The sequence below is a fragment of the Lachancea lanzarotensis genome, scaffold LALA0S04, assembly GCF_000938715.1.
Source record: "Lachancea lanzarotensis genome assembly LALA0, scaffold LALA0S04, whole genome shotgun sequence".
NCBI lineage: Eukaryota > Fungi > Ascomycota > Saccharomycetes > Saccharomycetales > Saccharomycetaceae > Lachancea > Lachancea lanzarotensis.
Genome location: NW_019212882.1, coordinates 240,039 through 256,885, shown reverse-complemented (window position 1 = coordinate 256,885; position 16,847 = coordinate 240,039). Strand labels below are relative to the sequence as shown.

General features: G+C 44.1%; 6 protein-coding genes across 6 annotated transcripts; 3 read left to right on the top strand and 3 right to left on the bottom strand.

The window, feature by feature from the left end:
* Nucleotides 1–258: 258 nt before the first annotated feature.
* On the bottom strand, nucleotides 259–1,983 carry PCH2 (LALA0S04e03136g1_1; the record flags this gene model as incomplete). The annotated part of the gene is made up of 2 exons (XM_022772688.1): nucleotides 259–417; nucleotides 505–1,983. The coding sequence occupies 2 exons, from the start codon at nucleotides 1,981–1,983 to the stop codon at nucleotides 259–261; spliced, it is 1,638 nt and encodes a 545-aa protein (XP_022628128.1).
* A 414-nt stretch (nucleotides 1,984–2,397) lies between these two features.
* Nucleotides 2,398–2,592, top strand: LALA0_S04e03114g (LALA0S04e03114g1_1; the record flags this gene model as incomplete). Its single annotated transcript, XM_022772686.1, has 1 exon — nucleotides 2,398–2,592. One exon carries the CDS (start codon nucleotides 2,398–2,400, stop codon nucleotides 2,590–2,592), a length of 195 nt encoding a protein of 64 aa, XP_022628127.1.
* Nucleotides 2,593–2,905: 313 nt separating this feature from the next.
* On the top strand, nucleotides 2,906–4,246 carry SEN54 (LALA0S04e03092g1_1; the record flags this gene model as incomplete). The annotated part of the gene is made up of 1 exon (XM_022772685.1): nucleotides 2,906–4,246. One exon carries the CDS (start codon nucleotides 2,906–2,908, stop codon nucleotides 4,244–4,246), a length of 1,341 nt encoding a protein of 446 aa, XP_022628126.1.
* Nucleotides 4,229–6,673, bottom strand: BRO1 (LALA0S04e03070g1_1; the record flags this gene model as incomplete). Its single annotated transcript, XM_022772684.1, has 1 exon — nucleotides 4,229–6,673. One exon carries the CDS (start codon nucleotides 6,671–6,673, stop codon nucleotides 4,229–4,231), a length of 2,445 nt encoding a protein of 814 aa, XP_022628125.1.
* A 1,436-nt stretch (nucleotides 6,674–8,109) lies between these two features.
* On the top strand, nucleotides 8,110–8,955 carry MBA1 (LALA0S04e03048g1_1; the record flags this gene model as incomplete). Its single annotated transcript, XM_022772683.1, has 1 exon — nucleotides 8,110–8,955. One exon carries the CDS (start codon nucleotides 8,110–8,112, stop codon nucleotides 8,953–8,955), a length of 846 nt encoding a protein of 281 aa, XP_022628124.1.
* A 183-nt stretch (nucleotides 8,956–9,138) lies between these two features.
* SEC16 (LALA0S04e03026g1_1) lies at nucleotides 9,139–16,014 on the bottom strand (the record flags this gene model as incomplete). Its single annotated transcript, XM_022772682.1, has 1 exon — nucleotides 9,139–16,014. One exon carries the CDS (start codon nucleotides 16,012–16,014, stop codon nucleotides 9,139–9,141), a length of 6,876 nt encoding a protein of 2,291 aa, XP_022628123.1.
* Nucleotides 16,015–16,847: the final 833 nt, after the last annotated feature.

Below are 16,847 nucleotides of genomic sequence, written 5' to 3'. Positions count from 1 at the left end.
TCAAAAGTTGTGCCCAATGTGTTCGTTGGTTGATCAAGTCTTCTTCAGTTGGTAGATGGAAGCTGCGTCAAACGAGCATTTTTAGGTCTGCTTTATTTAGCGGATTTCAATCGCATCAATTTTTTTCTTTTCGAGCATCAATCCCACACCTGCAGAACGAATACTCATTTAATGAAATTTAAGCACGCACACGAGGCAGCACGCACATTTGACATATACGTTCATACTAGATGAGTGATGTTCATTAAAATTCAAATCTTAACTTGATTCGTCATTGGGAAACGTGTGAAATCGATGCACAGTGAGCGCCAAGGCGAGCATAAAATCTCTGATTGTCACCGGTAGAGAAGACAGATGATGCTCCGATAAGCAAATTAATGGTAGTTTTCTGAGGGTTCTGCCGCTGATTCCAGAAGTCTGTGACAGACAGCATTGTGAAAGTGTTAGTAACATAATTGGTCAAATTGATCAAATTGGTGTAACAAGTAAACTTCGATTCCATACCACACACTGCCGAGCGATCTGGCGAATTGATGACCGAATCTCCTCTTCGTCTATTGCGGGAGTATTGCATACGTGACTGATTATGACACCATTCTTAATTAGTTCGCGTATGGTCGAGTACAGTATTTCACTTGTACCATTTTCTGAAGGTTTCCCTACGTAAAACACACCGTCGGCTCGATCTAAAAATGCTGGGTCCAGTGCGGTCACCAGGTTAGACGTTGCCAGTATTAGCAGATTGTTGTATCGTTTCAAGCCGTCCAATCTTGTCAGTAAGGTGTTAACCACACGCATACCGTCGGTTGATTCGTTTTTATTCATCGAAGACGATCTTGATAAAGCCAATGTCTCAACTTCGTCAATAAGTAAGCACACGAAGCGTTCTTTGATGGTTTTATTGTTCAGAAGGTCCTCGACGTCTTGGAAGATTCTGTCCAGGTTTTTCGCAGACTCTCCAAACCACCTAGAAAAAACTTTAGAACAGGATAGCTCGACGAGAATTGCTTGACGGTCGCTGGCTTCGAAGATGTTGTCAGTTTCTCCGCTGTGACGGATCGCCAATTTTTGACAAAGGGCTTTGCACGCTGTCGTTTTTCCTGTGCCAGGAGGCCCATGCACCAGTAAAAGCTTATTGTTGGATATCATTGTGCTGGAGATTTTTTTTTGAGAGAACTTGGAGAGCTTGAGGGATATGGTAGCGTAGCCGTAGAGTTTTTGCTTGATGTTGTCCTCAAAATGCAAAGATTCCCAAAGTCCTTCATACTCTGACGAGGGTAAGAGCTGAACTTTGCTCTGTGCCATTGTTTCTGCCGAAATGGAAACGTTAGGCAATGTAGGATGGATAGATACCAATGTGCTCTCGTCATCGCTACCCATTATGCTGGGCTCTTTGATATCAATTTTATCGAAATCGTCAACAATTTTATAAGCTTCTGATCCCAATTCTCCGTATTTTAAGCAACAATAGCATTTTATGGAGAAATCTCCCTGTTCCTCGCCATCATTGCGTATTTTTGCTGAAGGTGATGCGTTGAGCACTTGTGCGACTTCTTCAGCCATTGTCATTTGCGATTCGTGAAATGTAGTATCTGGCACAATCACCTCCACTTGTAAACTTTCTACACATAGAGATACCAGTAAGTTCTCCTGGCCTTCTGTCAACTTGTAATTGCCGTTATCCATTTGATGGAGAACTACCTTGATGAGAGAACGGACAATACTGATCTGAGCCTGTGTTGGGGTGGCATTGATCTCGATTGAACCCTGGCCTTCCAGCACGAAATCTTTTGAGGTCACAAAAATACCACTGCCGCCGTCATGGTCTAGAGCCATTCTGCGAAGCTTGTTTTCGATAGCACATGTCAACGATTTCGACAGCGTTGTGTGACAGTTGATACCATACTGTTTGGAAAGCTCTTGCGTAGTCTGTCTTACGATCTCAAACGTGGGAGATTTCAATCGAACGTCAACTATGTACATTTGCACTAAGAGTTATTTATCAGGAGGTTAGTGTGTGATGTAGCTACTTACATATACATATGTGTATCCGAGTGATACTATTCCAAACAACTGTTGTTTGTGTCTTTTTAGCTCAAATGTGAATGGTAGAGGTTTGAAAGTTAGCCGCCAAGGTCGACTTTTTATACCCCGTGTTCTTATCACTTCATACGCAGTGGATCTGACCCATTTTTTCCGTATTGGGTATATATAGCCGCTTATCGGGGACGGGAGGAAAATGACGGAGAGAATTCACATATAAATAGGGCCCCGATGATTAGCTCAAAAGGCTCCCCTCTACCCACCACTATCGAGCGAGAACCTTTTTTATAAAGACCGAACACTGCAAACGACTGACATCGTTGAGGAAGTAATCCCTGCGGTAAAAACGCCGATATGCCTTGCTGTTCGTCCTCCACACCAGAAACCAAAGCGAAAAAAACATGCAGTAATGTGCCTCAAAGGCCAGTCACATTAAGTCCGATAAGGCCCTCCGACAAAGTTTCACAGTGCTGTGCGTCGAATTCAAAGGAGAGGTGTAAATGTGGAAGTTCCTGTGCTTGCAACGGTTGCAACACGACCAAACTGTAGTCTGCCTAAAAAAAAGCGACATTTTTGAGTGAAAAAAGGTCGGAAACTCCTTTGAAACTGTGTCAACACGTTGAAACAGCAGTGGTAAGGATTATATAGGGACTTGGAGCTCTTATTCACGCGTTGTTGGTCGTTGAGATGTTGAGACTGGAGATTCGTGTCGAGCGACTCGTCGTAGGGTCCTCACCTGGTATATATATATGATAAAGTATGAGTGATTGTAACAGCAGCGATGAAATCGACAATCGACTAGCGGATTTGACAGCACGATTCCAGCTAGTGCGTCCGAAATTTGCGCGGGTAGCCCTCAATAATGACTTCTGAAACCGTGGAGAAAGACGAAGAACTCAGTATCAATTCCAATGTATTGGACTCGGACGACGAAGAAGACGATCTGTTCAAAGACTGGTCGAGTATTGCAAAATTGTCCAAAAGTCAGGCTGTGGTGCCCAAAAGAGGTGACAAGGACTACGAACCGGACGGGACAAATGCTCAGGAGCTTCTTCTCTACAGGGCAAAAAAAGCCATGTTTGATTCGATCTCAGATGCGGCCCGTGGTACAGTGGTGAAAAACCAGATCAAAGCATATTACGTGCCACAGTGCCATAGGGCGTTCATTCCGCATCCTAGAGGTAATTTCATGCACACTATGGGTAAAGTTGACAGAAATGGGACTTGTTGGCTCACATTTAATGAATTTGTATACCTTGCTGAGCGAGGAACTATCACCCCGTATTTCAAGCGTAGCGATCGTGAAAGCCACGAACTCGATCCCTTGCTTAGCATCCAAGACCTATATTTACTTTTCAAAACAGCTCAAGAAACTGATGAATTTGCGGTCTTTGCACACCTCAAAAGGCTAGGATTTATCGTAATTTCATCTCAGCTAACGCCGAAAAGCGAAAGCGCGGATATCCCACACACGGACGTGAAAAAAGGTTTCCGCCAGGGACTTTCAACTCTCACAAAAGCGATCTTTACTTTCTTCCCGGTACCAACCTATCATCCTCTTCAATACCACCTTACAAGATATACAACATCCAGTCAGATATATGAAGCTTTGAAAAACCTGGTGCCGTACTATGCTGCACCTAAAACGATGCACGATTTGGAAAAAGACAAGTACGTCACGAAATTTGAAGGAGACGATCATGAGTTCACCTTTGATGTATGGAAGCCGCGCGGCACTTTCAAGAAAAAGGTTCCGGGACCACCAGATTTCCAGCTTTTGGTCTTCAACAAAAACAGTAGTGACTGCACATTTCCCACTTATGCAGAAATCAAGCAACGGTTTAGGAGTGTTCGCTCTAAGTATGAGGGCAGTTTAACACAAGCTCATACTGCTTCCTCTCCAGGTAGCAAAGAAGTTGGAAAAGCGGTCAAACGACTAAATCCATACATTGAACAACAAAGGCGTTTGAAAAGAGGCTACAGAAGCTTTATTTTGGCAGTTATGGACGATGGTTTGATAAGTTTTGTCAAGCTGACGGAATCGGACTTCGGCTCAGAAGACGTTTGGTTTAAAACTAGTGGCAAGACTAGTAAGGAAAGATCTGGCCCAGCTCAACCGAAGCGGCGCAACGCCAAAAATTCTATCAATAAGCAAATTCCTCAAACGCCCCCCACTTCCAAAAACTTACCCGCCGAAACGTGAATAGAGGCTCTCGTCAAACACTGACGGGTTATTATAAAACGACGTTGGATCCTGATCCGTCTGACTGGCTGGTTTTCCAAAGTTTCCCAAACCGTTGATACCAGAGGGTGGTTGCTTGGGCGGAATAGAAGGAGACATCGTAAACTGGTCTGGTTGCCCATAAGTTCGTGGCGGAACGGGAGGTAGTGTCGCCATAGCGGTGAATTCCTTTCTATCGGCACCCGGCACAATGTTTAATTGCTGGAAGCTCTCGTTGAGCTGATTTGGTAATGCTGGAAGTACGCCATTTGCGGTCGTTTTCTTGATTGAGTCAACAGACTGTAAGTTTTGAGCCATTTTGAGTAAAGACTCGTAGAAGGTAAGCCCCTTAGGCAAATCGTTTGAAAAAACAGAGAAACTCTTGAACGCCTGACTGAGTCTGTTGTAGAAGTCATTTCTTTTCACCAAATTAGGATCGTTTTTCGATGATTCATCATCCAATCCAGTAAGCTTGAAAACCTCATCCAGATTGATTTTGATAGTGTTGATCAAATTGCGCTGCTTGAAAATTGTTGCCTCTATCCGGGTACTGAGTGGCTTAAATTTATCAAGTTCTTTACCGAACAGCTCATTAAGTTCATTATCCGTCATATCGCGATTCATTATAACGACTCTAGTAATATCATCGTCATTAACTGCCTTCTTCAAGTCTTGAACTATACTCGATCGCTCATCCTTCAGGATCCTTAAATCATCATTCTGGCTTCCCACATTCCCGATTTTCTGCCTTATCTCCTCATTCTTGTTGTCGTCAATATCTAGCAAATCCGGCTGTTCGTGCTGGAATGAATTCAGTGCAGTCCATTGCTTGTCCAAAGCAGCAGGACTCTTCAATAATTGAAGTTCTGTCAAATTGGATTGGACAAAAGAGAACAGCTTGTCGTCCGATTTCGATGCAGCCAAAAGTGATGACTTGAGTTTCACAGCGTTTTCCTGTTGTTCTTCTGGGATGGAACTCAAAAGCTCCAAAATTTTCTTTCTAAGCCCAACGATAGATTGCATTTGTAGCTCGACGTTATTATATGGATTTCTCAACACTGATTTGGACCATAAATCCAATTTCTCTTTCATTATCGCCAACTGAGGATTGTCTGTTTTTCCAGACTTTGCACTGCTGGTATATCTGCTCTCCAGGTCCTTTAAAATTTTTGGCAAGGTTGTAAATTCAACAAACGACGAATATTCCCAATCCGCCGTCTCGGCAACTTCAAGTTCTTTTCTCAATAGGTCTGCTTTCAATTCAGAATAAATACTCTCCTTTTCATAGACTTCAAGTGGTATGATTCCTTTGAACAGAATATCGGAGGACTCTGCCACTTTGTCCATGTAAGACTCTAATTGTTTGGCCAATGGAGGTGCTTTCACAGCGTCCATACCCTTTATATTTTCCATAGACGCGTCAGAAGGTATAGTATCGTGATAGATGAAATCATTGTCTTTGATCAAATTCTTGTGCTTGGCTTGGACGAGATTCTTGAAGGACTCAAGGTCCATAGTTTCTTTGACATGAAGTTTGTGAACCATGGCGGACAGAATAGCACTTTCGGCGATTTTCAAGAAAGCTATGGCTTTCCCAAACTTATTTTGCTGCTCAAGAATAATTCCGTAGTTGTAGGCCGATACGCTTTTGTAGAAGTTCACTTTACAGGAAATAATACTCTTCCATTTGATGTCCCCATATGGAATTTCAGATGGCGAGGCTTTAGAGTCCGATTCGTAAAAGCTGTCAGCCTTTTCATATAATGAAGAGGCCATTGACGCTAGCTTCGCTATAAGTGAGGCATGCTTAGCGGTGTCTGGGCCGTTGATTATTCTCAAAAGGAAAAGTTCTTGCGCTTCTGCGTGGCATACGTTACCTAGGAACTTGGAGTTTTCTGCTTGGAGGTCAACAGACGGAGAGTTCAAGAAATTCTCACTTAAATAATCGAAGCATGCAAAAGCTCGCGACATGTAGCCGATTGAAATCTTCACATCCTTATCGAGTTGTTCTTTGGCTGCTAACGTCATGATCACAGCCAAATTGTAAAGTACACTTGATTTTTCGAAAGCCACCGTCCTCTGAGTATACTTTTGAGACCCACTTGTCGACGTGTATGCCGCGTCATACCATGTATAGTCTATATTGAGCTGCCCAGAGTTTGCACCCAACCTCATGTACAGCTGTTCCAAAAACGCATAGTACAGGAGATTCTGTTCAATGAGTGCCTCTGAAGCCAGACTTCCGTTGGCATTATTCCGTAAACGATCTAGATTCTCAGCTTGTTTTACATCGAAAAACTGACTCCATGTGGAAGATCCGTACGATCTTTTGAGATAGGACGCTAAGGCTTTGGACCAATTGATACTTTCCGTGTCCTTAATTTTGTAAGTTAGTAGAAGCGCTTTCATTGTGGGTGATGCTGGTCCAATTGTAAGAGGGGATTGGGGATTTGGCACGAGCAATGCAGTTGAAGGATCCGCGTTCAGGTTTCACTTCGATAACATTGTAGAGATGAGTAGATCATTCCCCTTTTGACAATGCAAGATATTATCATTTTATACTAATGTGTCGTTGAGGTTTTTCATCATTCGAAATCGTGTCATTGAGCTTCAAGTTGAGACATTTGCAAGAGTCGGAGCTTTATATGAAGCTCCTAAGTTTGCTACTGTATTTCTGTTGGGTATGTGCTCTCTATCTACTTGTAAAAGCTCGACTTCCTCAAAATGAGTATTACTAACAATTTTTGTTGAACAGGAGAGCATGAGACTAAGTCTGCGTCCTGATTCAAGGTGTCTGGTTTTCCTTTGGAAATTTATGCCGAATACTCTGTAAAGCACACGCAAGATCCCACATGCCAGTAAGCATGGAATTGCGAAATGACGTTAATCGAAGACCAAAAAACAGATGATTGGGCGGATGAATAAGCTGCTGTTGGTTTAACTTCATCACTTGCTGACCTTTTCTGGGCTCCCTTACACTCGCCAGATTGCAGTGTCTGCTTTTACGGAACTCGAGCGAGTATGTTACGTGTTATGCTGCAACGACGCAGCTGGTAATAGTGATATTGATTACGCAAGTGAAGAAGATGGCATGGCCAAAGTCTTCGCAACGTATTTATTTTAGTCCCTTTCAAGACTCGCTGTGACCTTCTGAGCCATGATGGTTGGTGCGGATTTGGTTCGGTGCAGCTGAAGTTTCGTCTGTTGTACCTGTCATAATCACTTCGTACTAGACTGTCGTCGCGGTATAAAACTTCACTCTTAACTTACTGCACCAGCCTCTAACGCTCAAATACATGATACTAGCCCAGTCAATAAGGACTAAGCCCTCGAACGAAGACCCTCCTCATGTAACGACAAAGTCTTGAATATCACATATCACGTGATTTAATTCAAATCATCAAACTAAATGACGGGCCTTTTCTTAAAGCGTCCTCAGAGTATACGTTTCGAGTAGCATCTATAGCCGTGTCTACTTTTACTTGGATTGTGTAGTCAGTCCACAAAGTAGATAATTATTCAGTTGTGACAATTCGGAATCCACCACATAATAAGCTTTCGAATGACTAGAATACGGCTGAGACACTCTTTCAGGCAAAATATGTGATTTAAAACGCCAGAGCTCACTCAAAAAAGCTCACGACGATCGAAAAACGCCGAAATTCTCATACTTTTCGTCTATTTCCATCTTCCTTCTATAAAATTGTCAGTTTTCTTATTTATTGGTACTATACTATATCTTGAAAAACTTCTAGATGCATTGTAGAAGAATTACCCAAAATCTCAGGACACTCCAGCTTAAGAGCTGATTCTATAAGCTTCCCGTCAAACGTGTGGCTCACGAGATGCTTCCGAATGGATTGAATAAAATTATGTTCCGCACACCGAAAAGGGTGCTCTTTCCGGCAAGACATTTGTCTACCACTACCCTGCTTCGGCAGCAGGGCTCCAGCTCGACCACTGAGACCAAAACTGTCAAGAAAAAAGATTCTAAATTGACAAACTTCAACCCGAGACATCTGGGTATATCTGCAGAAGTCTATATTCCCCCCTCCTTCAAAAATCTGCCAAGTTTTTTCAGATCTCCGGTCGTCTTTGGTAATGCCCTCATCAGACGCATCTACACTTTTGGGCTAAATACTGTCCAAGTCGCGTTATTCCGATACCAGTCTGGGTTGAAACCCAACTTTCTGCTGTGGAAAAATAACGCAATTGAGAGCTACGTCGACGTGAACAAAGCATTTGCAGCTCGTAATTTGTCTTCTATAAAACCGTTGGTGTCACTGTGGGTCGATGAAGCGCTCACTGCAAGAGCGAAACAACTTCCTAAAAATTTCGAGCTAGACTGGCAGCTACTTAAATTTGAAACTGTTCCCAAGCTCGTCTCTGTACAAGTCATGATGGTTCCTGGACACCCGCTTGAGCACATTCAACTAATTTACAAATTTGACACTAAGCAACGGCTGATCAAATTGAATAAAAATACACACGAAACCGAGACGCTTGATCGCGATGTGACCGATTACGTGGCCTTTCTGTGCGATGCCTCGAGTGATGAGCTCATTATGATGGGCTCGGTTTTCGAAAGTCCACCTGACGCTAAGCTTCCCAAAAATTTCGAAGACGACATGAGCAGGGCCATTCAGCGCATGAAAATAAGTGGTGACATTTTCCGCGTTAACAGTAAATAACTTAGCAGTGGGGACTATCCTTTTTAGATCGTGTACATAGTTAACAATTTTTTCAAAGCCCGTTGTTTTTATTGTTTGGTACACTCAGTTGAACTTTGAGTGAAAAACTCTCGATAAATGTTGTGTATCTTAAGTTCGTGAATGAAACTGAAAACTGATATACTTTTGTACAGCTTTGTGCATTTACATATTGTTCATTACATTAACATAACCTCTTGCGGCCTTCTTTTTTCTCCTGGTCCCACCTTGATTGCCTGGAGTGTTCGCCAACGACATCAAATCGTCAATGTTGTTAGCTTTCTTTCCAGAGAGACTTACGCTTGGACTCAAAGATGGTGATACACTCCTCGAAGCACCCGCATTTTCAGTGGATGATGCTACGGGTTCTTTGAAAGAGTATGTTGGTGGCACAAATGCGCCTGTTCGAGCAGCCGCCCCTCCAGCAACTGAACCTGAGCGAGGCTTGACTTTTGGAGACCCTTCCTCTTTCTTCTTGATGATAGGAGGAGGTGGAGGCGGAGCGGACACTTGCTGTTTTTCTTCCGCAGTAGCATTCTTATTAACCCATCTTTGAAGCTTGTCATCGTAATAGAAAGTGTTCTGATGTCCGAGTTTGGCCTTTACAGGTTTCTTTTCATTCGCATCCTTGCGCAACCAACCAAACCACGAAGCATTATTTGGGTTCTTATCCTTGTCGCCCTTCGCTACCGAGCTCTTTTTCTTAGCTTGCTCCTTAGCCTCGCGCATTTCAGCTTCGGCTTGCTGCTTCTCGGCTTCCAACCGCTGCTTCTCGGCTTCAGCCTCATCCTCTTCGTCATCAGATTCATTTTCTATAATGTCCTCATAATACTCTTCAGCACCCGGCGTCGAAGCGGGAGTAAATGGTTTGAAACTAGGGTTCGAGGAAGGCCTTATGACTGGAGCTTTGTCACTGCTAAACAACTCATCTCCATCATCGGCCATCAAGCTTAGTTTTTTGGTTTGTGGAAGCTCGCTCCGAGTTTGAGGACCTGCATCTCTTTCTGTTCCAGCAGGTTCTAAAAGTCTTGATATTGAATTGTCTCTAGATTGTTCGTCATCTGTGCCTCGAGATGAACTAAACTCAGACTCTTTTGTGAGAGTTACTTGCTCTTCACCGATTTCAGTTGACACCGCACTTGTCACATTGTAGCCTCCATAGGAAAACATATCGATCTGCTCGTTCGAACCTCCATGTTCCATGTTGTTGACAGCATCAGGAGTAGCACCATCGTACAACGCCGGTTGCGAGTTAGAAGGTGAGTAGGGATTGTGAACTGTTCTGTTTCTCCCTTCTTGAGGTGGGGCATATGCCTTTTTCGCCCTGCTCGGTCCTGTTTTCAGCGGTCCTGAAACCCACGGCGTGGCCTGAAAAGTTTCGTGGTCTTTGGATAGATTCATGCTTTCTACCCTAGGTGAGGTAGTCTGTCGGGTACTCTCCACTTGTTTGAAATGCAAATTTTGCTCATCGTCATTCTTTGCTAGAGTCTGTGAATAAACCCTCTTAGCTTCTTGGTCTTCTGTGATTGAAGCGTCAGTTTCGATCTCCGAAAATGCACTCCCAACCTCACGTTTGAAAGGTTCGGGAGAAACCTGGTTCTTTCTATCTTCAGGTTTCAACGTCTCTCCAGATCGGCTCGTTAAGTCATCCCCGTCGCCATTGTCAACTCCAATAAACTCACCTTGTGACGGCTCCGGAAAAGTTGTCTGATTAGGTATAGCGGAGGGCGATACACCAAAATTCTCGGCAGGGGTGGCTTGACCTGCAAGGGCAGATGTAGCAAGAACTGGCACATGCTTAGAAAGCGGTACGTCAGAAGAATTAGACTGGATGCTGGTGCGGGATTGAACCGAACCGCGTCGGCCACTGTAGCCACTTATAACTCCAGATATAGGTGGGGGAAGGGCTTGCAGGTCTGCAAGAAGAGCTGCATTTACGGGGCGCTCACTTCTCTGACCTCTTATTGGTTTGGTCTGGCCATGCGATTGTAATGCATTTTCCGTTTCCATTTTAGCCGGTACGTCATCTAACGCACCGCCACCACCTAGATTAGCCCTTCTAGCAGCATATTTTTTAGACGACGCAGAGGAAAATAATGGGGGAGGTGTTCCCGCCGCCATGAGCTGATCTTTCGACCTTGAGGGAGACTTATAATGAAATGGCTGAACAGGAGATTCGAAAGCCGATATGGAGCTTTCGGTCACTGTATTCTGAATGGGGGTTGCAGACCATTGGTTATGGCAAGGATCGTACTTGGATTCAGCTACAGAGGAACTTTTGCGTCCCTTCATCAAGCTACTCGACGAAACATTGGTATGCATCTGAGGCCTTTGCAATGGAGTAAAAGCTGGAGTCATCGTGCCATTAACGGATTCGGCAGGTTTGAAAGATAATGGTTCTTTGCTTAAGTCTAACAATGAGGCATTTCTGGAGCTGCTAGGTGTGAAATTCTCAAATATTTTGATTGACTCTTCATTTGGTGGCTCTTCGGTGTCACCGCCAATGAATTTGTTGAAGGACTTGTCCAGCTGGCCCCAAACTTGACTCAACTTTGGCTTTCCTAGCCAACCTACGTTTGCATCGATAAGCCTTGAAGACACGAAGTTTAATCGTATCTCTACAGCATAGGCAAGTGTATTGTTCTTCCGTAAAGGCTTCATACTTTGAGTGACAGCGTCGACGTATTTCGAGGCCTCGGCAGCCATGCCACATTCAATGAGAGCCAGTGAGTGTGAAAGTTTCTGGAGGAGGGAATGGCACGATCCAGGATAGCTAGGGTCCCTGATGGTAAGATAGTATTCATAAACCTCGCTCAAAAGCATTCCTTCCCACGAATTTGCCGTCCCTAGAGAATAAAACTTGAAATCAGAGCCTGGGACTAGTTCGCGGTCCAGTAATGGCAGATCTGCTGCCAGAAAACATGCCATACTACCCAAATGGGTTCCGCCCCGATACAGAAATAGGCCAAATTCGATTAAAAATTCCGTTGTAGCAGGAGGCAATTGGGATGCATCAGGAAGTGGCCTCACCGAGTGATTACTCACATTACTGAGGACTGCGGCAACAATCACTTTCCAATTAACAAGGGCCCAATTGGCCTTGTGATGATCTGATGCCAGTTCGCTAAAGATGCGCTTGCTATTGCCAATCGATACACGGAAAATCAAAGTCAGTAAACTAGAAGAAAAATCAATCGCATCATTTGCCACAGGTAGAAACGATTCATGAAGATAGATCTCAACAACTTCTGCCCATTTGTCCTTACCAACGAGGCTTCCTATCATTAGCGCTAATGCATAATCACCATCGGCGAGTGCCAATTCCAAAGCATGCTCGTGATCACCTGTCTGAAGAGCTGCCAAAACCCTCAGTTGCTCATTTCCATTCACTTTAAACGCATTGAAGGTATTCTTTTTCTTTGATGAAGCTTGCGACAGGAACGGCAATAAATCGTCCGAATTGTACAAGGCTTTGGCAACGTCTACCAGCGTACTATCCTGTGAAAGTTTTGCACTCATGATCTTGTAAAGAACCAGATCCTTCAAAGGTTCTTCCTTACTTAAGGTTGAGCAAGTATCTGAAATCCACTTTTGCACTTCCTTGATTTTCGTTCTGTTCTTGATCAACGGGCCAGGAAAGCTTTTGAAATCGCTGTTTGCCTTAACAATTGTATCATAGTTAGAGATCTGAATTTTTAGTCCTGACCCGACTGTTGGGAAGAAAGCGTTAGCAGCGTTTATTTCAGGTAGAGCGTGTACCACCTTGGATGAATTCCCCCAGCTAAATAAAGGGAACTGCCGGTGAAAGGAAATATTTGGATCTACTGGCTGCGAGTCAGTTAGCCTGCCAGCAACAGATGGAATGTTCGGCCTATGCGCTGGATCATTGGTGCCAAATGAATGTCCTTGGTTTGGGTTCAGCGCATAGCCTGTACCAGTGTTATCCTGAGAAGGCAAGTGAAACTGAGGCTGGACGGTCGGCGCATATTTGGAAGAATAGGCTGGAGCATAAACACTAGAGTTAGAACGTGCGTGGCTCCTTTTTTGAGTGTTGGGTGAGAGAGCCTGATTTCCGATGGATGGGAGCCCAATAGTCTTGAGTGCAGGAACCAAAGGTGCCTGTGCTTCCGGGCGTAGGTGCTGACCGCCTGCTGTGCCATTGCTCATGCTTTGTCTATTGATTTGTGTAGCGGGAGGGATGTGACCAGCACCTTTTGAACTTCCGAATGAACCTGCACTTCCATTCGATACGCTGCTAAAGGCTCTTGCACGATCAGTCTGAGGTGCGTAGGGACTCACGACATTTGCGCGCCTAGGGGGTTCAGCATTTGTAGTCGAAGGTGCGTATCTAGTCGATGATGGTAGTGGCGCGGTGCTAGAAGGCTTATTTGACAATGGAGGCTGGTATGAGCTATTCTGGGTGCCTTGAGGGTAAGGATTAGGCTGTTCGACAGCGCCTACTTGAGGCGGGTACGAGGGAAGCGACCCTGATGGATTACGCATAGGGGGAACCGTCCGCCCTTGGTTTTGATTTGAAAGAACTGCATTTTGGTTGACTGGAAAAGGCGGCCCGTTCAAAATATTGGTCCCACTATTGAGTACAACGCTCGATACTCTTGGAGATGCGGTAGAAGAATCACCCAAAGAAACCGCAGAATTCACGGAGCCGAACGGTTTAGGTTGTCTGATCTTGTTGGGCTTGCGACTGGTTAGGTCCAAAGGAAAATCGTACGCGTCGGACTTTTTCTTTTCCTCGTCAAGCTTCTTGTTCATGTTATGAGTAGACCCGAACTCCGGTAATGCTGGACGTATTGATGACACCGATGGATGTATTTGTGGTGTGGCTGGGATAGAAGATACTTGGGAACCAACAGTGTCCGCATCAGTCTTCATCGGGGGCCCGTATTTGGTTGTTTTCTTTTCAATCGGTGTAGGAACTTGTGCATGAGCAGCAACAAGTATTTCAGATGGCCCAGTCGCATCCTCCAATTGTGAAGTTTGCACACCAGCCATGGGAGACTGGACAATATTGTCATACTGCGGTAAATAAGAGTTAACGACAGGGACAGCAGATCGCTGGGTATCGCTTCCAACAGTAGTTGCATTAGCCGTGAGCTCCTCATCAGAATCTAGAAAGCTGTCGTCATCATCAAGAAGATCATCATCATTGTCCAGAAAAGAAAAGTTTTTGACAATTTTGCCAGGGCTCAAAGAGTTTCTAATGACTGAAGAGTCTCCAGCCTCTTCATTGGCACCCTCCCATGGAAGTAAGTCAATATCGTTATTTTGTTCATGAGACAGCCATTCAGCAGTTTCACCATAGGGAAGAGGCTCAGCAGTCTCGACAGTTCCTGACAGATGTGCCGAATCACTTTGACCTAGATGGCTCAGAAAGTCGTCTCCGCCCTCCCATGAAAATGTAACGCCGTCCTCTTTCGCTTCGCTGTCGAAAAGCTCATCACTAGCTGGATGCTCCTGTTGAAACGACTCTATGCCGTAAACAGCGGAATTTTCTGTGCTTGGAAATAGATCATCATCAAACCCATTAGATTTGTCCACTTGATGCGATTCAGATCCTTGCACATGTGGCGATGAGCTGTCTCTTGCTTCAAATGAAGCAATATCCCCACCGCCCTTTTGCTCGTTGCCATGGACTTCAAGGCCATAGTCTTGAACGCCGCCGCTCCCATTGCTATCCTGAGTAACTGTTGAAATACCTTGCTCATTAAGTTCTTGGCTGGGAATAATAGTGTGTTCTCCATGTGGTGAAACGTCGGGCTCTTGAATGTGTTCTATTGATCCAATAGTATTAATCGCTAAATTTGCTCTTTCAACAGTGTCTTCTTGCCCAATCGAAGTATCGCTCTCTTCCAGATAGGTGGTGGGCATTAGTGATGACTCATTGGCACTAGCTTCAATTTCATCAGCCCTCAAAACATTTTGCGAAGATTGAAAACTAGGCTGCTGCGCGAAAGCGGGGACGTTAGTCGAAACTGCTCTGTCTTCAGATTTCGAAGTAATTTCAACGTCCTCTTTAGCTGTGGTTTGAAAACTATCGAGGTGCACAGATGCACCAAGGTTGGCAGTCACGCTAGCATTACCAGCAGTTTCAACCTCTCTTTCGTGCTGATCGCACAACGTTTCTTCAGTAGTGTCTACATGATTTTCCCGAATATTTGTCTCTGGACCCAATTCTAATGCTGGGTCGGGGATAGCAGCAGTGCTAGAGCCCAAATGAAGTAAGGGCTCTGCCTCATGATCACTAGTTTTATTCAAGTCTGTTTCCACTTCGTTGGGTCCTGCCTCCCACTCCTCTACACTGCTTTCGTTTTGATGGGCCTCGATTTTACTGTCTCCGCTGAAATTCTCAGTTGTTTCCTGACCAATTTCCGCTTGTTGCGTTGGTATAATGTGGGTAGTCAAATCCTGCACACCCTCTGTACCGATCACACTTCTATCGGTAATCTGATCTTCCGGTACACCATTGTTTCCATAATCGTCCTGATCTTGTTTTCTTTGGTTTGTAAACGAATTTTGCAATGCATCTTCTGTCTGCTTGAGTGTTTCGTGAGGCGTTGTATCAATTGCCACGTTTGAAGCTGTTTCAGTGTCAAAATTAACACTGTTGTCGTCTGTGTGTGTTGTATTCGATGAAAGCTTTCGTAGTGTATCTGTTTCCGGGCTTGCCACTCTACCTGGTGGGCTTGCCGGAAAATTCGCATTTTCGGCATTAATAGCTTCTATATCGTTATCCACAGGTTTCTTTTCGCCTAAAATTACACCGGTCGGCTCACCGAGCGATTCTTGTGACCCTTCAGCTTGGTTTGTCGGATCAACCTTTTTAGAATCTTGGTCTTCCAATTGTGGCTCTTCAGGGTCAAGTAAGTCTTCTTTGTCTGAAGTTTTTTCTTCTACAGCGGCGTCTTGAGAAAGATCCTCTCCCATGACTGAGGGATTCTCTCCATGCTGGCTAGAAGCTTTCTTCTGCTTCTGTTTCTGCTTCTTCTTCTGATTCTTCTTCTTTCTGGCATCGGGACCCATTTTTCAACCGCAGTTTGAGATGTCCTTGGTCGTTTGCTATGCGAAGCTTTGAGAAGCGATGTCCGAGGCTACTAATGGACCGATTGGCGATGCCTACTTGGTCTGAACTTGAAGCGTATAGTTGACATAGGGTCAGCTATTTCAATCAACTTTTGTGTGTAAATGAAAAAATGAATCACGTGATAAATTGTTTAAACGTGGAATATCATTCCAGACGAATCACGAAATTCGAGATCAAGAATGAGGAATATTTACATGATGTATTCTGGTGTTGCTGAAGTACATTGGAGGTCTTGGAACTCTCTCAGATATTGTGAATAAGACTGGTTCGAAAGATTACACCATGAGAAAATATGAGATAAAAACAAAAAGTAGATCACGTGCTTTTATAGACTCGAAGATCTAGTCATATCGCTTAGCTGGCGGTGGCTTATCAAGAGAGATGTGGTGACGACATCAAAAGAGGACAAACTACTGTACCGATGAAAGTCCGAGATTCTACATTAATTTAGTCTCATTTTAATGATATTGCAGCCTACTCATATTTCGAAAACCTAGGTTACGCATCCGTAATTTTGTTTAGGTACTTACGAAATTATGCTAGCATTTTTGTTGAAATTCCAGGCTTTTACTAGTATGAACTTCAAGATAGAAAGGCTGAAGTGTGAGTGGTGTGTTGCTCATCTGAAGTTTGAAAAAGATAGCTTCACTTTGCGGCCTTGATAGTAATTTTCTCATTGGATGTGAATCCTCCCCTAAATAAAATTGAGACCAATCTTCCCACAAATAACTTCAACAAAATTCAAGCTACCGTGCCACTAATGAGTGAACTG